This window comes from Acyrthosiphon pisum, unplaced genomic scaffold, assembly GCF_005508785.2.
Source record: "Acyrthosiphon pisum isolate AL4f unplaced genomic scaffold, pea_aphid_22Mar2018_4r6ur Scaffold_24;HRSCAF=159, whole genome shotgun sequence".
Classification (NCBI taxonomy): Eukaryota; Metazoa; Arthropoda; class Insecta; order Hemiptera; family Aphididae; genus Acyrthosiphon; species Acyrthosiphon pisum.
This window is the reverse complement of record NW_021771826.1, coordinates 13,603-15,536: the sequence shown is the minus strand read 5'-3', so window position 1 is coordinate 15,536 and position 1,934 is coordinate 13,603. Positions and strand designations below refer to the sequence as shown.

The 1,934-nt window shown below is 38.5% G+C and overlaps 1 protein-coding gene across 1 annotated transcript; it reads left to right on the top strand.

Moving 5' to 3' along the window:
* Positions 1-710: 710 nt before the first annotated feature.
* LOC107884213 lies at positions 711-1,582 on the top strand. The gene is made up of 4 exons (XM_016805862.2): positions 711-920; positions 996-1,208; positions 1,292-1,327; positions 1,409-1,582. The coding sequence occupies exons 1-4, from the start codon at positions 711-713 to the stop codon at positions 1,580-1,582; spliced, it is 633 nt and encodes a 210-aa protein (XP_016661351.1).
* Positions 1,583-1,934: the final 352 nt, after the last annotated feature.

The window sequence follows — 1,934 nt, the reverse complement described above, 5'->3', positions numbered from 1 at the left end:
ACATCACAATGGCACTTGTTTTTTTTAATTACACTGTACGTTGTTCCTTTGTCACTGTGTTGTTTATGTTTGCCAACGCATCAACGCATTATGCCAACGTTTCAACGCATTTTTGCCAACGCATCAAAGCATTTTTGCAAACGCTTAGAAGCACTTTTGCCAACGCATTTACTTATTTTCGTGTCACGGAAATAACAATTCACAGTAGGACATTTCTAATTCTAACTGTACAACAATGTCTTCAAGCAATGACAGTGATGGATCAGCTGCACCACAAAGCCTAAAAAAAAATAGGCGTTCTCGTTACCGCCAAATTAAAGATGCTCTGAATAAAGTAAGTAGATTCACTTTATATTCATGATCTAATATTATAAGTGTGTCTTAATAACTTTTTATAGCCCGTCAAATACTGTCCACTATGCGATTTTTCATCAGATAGAAACATGTTACGCCATATCGAAAAACATGATAATTTGGTGAACAAACATTCAGCTAACGCTTTGAAAACAGTTCAGTCAACATTCTTAAAAAAAAGTATCAAATTGGTCAGGATGATATCAAAAATATTTTGGGTAATTTATGGTATTCAAGTGACGGAAGAAAAATAGCATATAGGTGAGTAATAATATTATTTTAAATTATTATTTTAAGTAGAAACCTAACCTAACTTGGATATTTATCCAGTTATGCATTTTAGAAAAGGTGTAGCCATGGCTATTAAGGAGTTTGTTGCTAAACAAAATGGGCTACCGGTCACAGATGTGACTTGGCGCCACATAGCTATATATTTAGATGCACTTGACGGATTCTCAGAATTCGTCAAGTGCATCTATTTTGCGCTGTGTGGTGCCACTACGCCGAGTCATAAAGCTCAACTTACAGTAGTCGACTGGCTCCGGCGCCCGGTCACCATTGAACGGGTACGTAGATAATTTTTAAAAATTGATGTCCTCATAGTGATTAATATTGTATTAAATAATCCGGTTTGTTTCTAGATTTTATTCAGTCCAGAGGCGGCGAATAACAAAAACTTAGGGGGTGAACTTGGAGTCTATCCAATGTATGATGTTCAAAAATCCGTTTGGGTAACGCCAAATGATAGACTCCAGTTCGCCCCCAGTTTGACCACAAAAAGGGGTATCGAGGATGTGTTGGAGCAGTACCACAATCCTCGATATCCCAACTTCAATTTTCCAAAGCCTCAAAAAGTAAGTATTTTGGTTTGCCTCGCTTAAAACATAGAAACTACCTACATAATCTAATCAAATGTTTTTTTAATAATGTTTTATAGTCAAGAAAACAGAGGAGGCCGCCAATTAATATTGAAGTAAGAATTTTATTATTTTAGTTAAATATTGTATTGAAAATTTCAAATTAAGCTATAATTTAATATTTTTATTTTTTCTAGTTACTCAACCAACAAGACAATCAATTGGCCATTGCCCCCCCCCCTCCCCTGTTCCTTCCTCTTCCACCACCCTCCCTTTTAAATCCTCTCCTACCTCCCTTCCTATTCCTTCAATGTCCCATTCCTATCCTTCCACTGCTCCTGGCCATTCCTCTGTTTCTACTTCTCCTTTAAACTGGTCCTCTGATTCCCCTGATTCCCCTGATTCCCCTCTTTTTCAACCCATTTTCTCCTTGAATGACCTTCCTGTCCCTTCCTCCTCCTCTCCTGGTTCTTCCACCTCCTCTCCTGGAGGATGCGAGAGAATAAGTACATTTCCCACAACGTGACGATGATAAACGTGACGAGACGACGAAAAGCGCAGAGCGCACAGCGTCAGACATATTCACGCTGATACCCCACCTCCCCCGCAACATCACAATGGCACTTGTTTTTTTTAATTACACTGTACGTTGTTCCTTTGTCACTGTGTTGTTTATGTTTGCCAACGCATCAACGCATTATGCCAACGTTTCAACGCATTTTT

Bases quoted from the DNA above. Each gene is read 5' to 3' on its own strand.
- LOC107884213 (XM_016805862.2), top strand. From the start codon at position 711: ATGGCTATTAAGGAGTTTGTTGCTAAACAAAATGGGCTACCGGTCACA. The intron at 921-995 runs GTACGTAGATAA...GTTTGTTTCTAG, and splicing joins GCCCGGTCACCATTGAACGG to ATTTTATTCAGTCCAGAGGC. The intron at 1,209-1,291 runs GTAAGTATTTTG...AATGTTTTATAG, and splicing joins ATTTTCCAAAGCCTCAAAAA to TCAAGAAAACAGAGGAGGCC.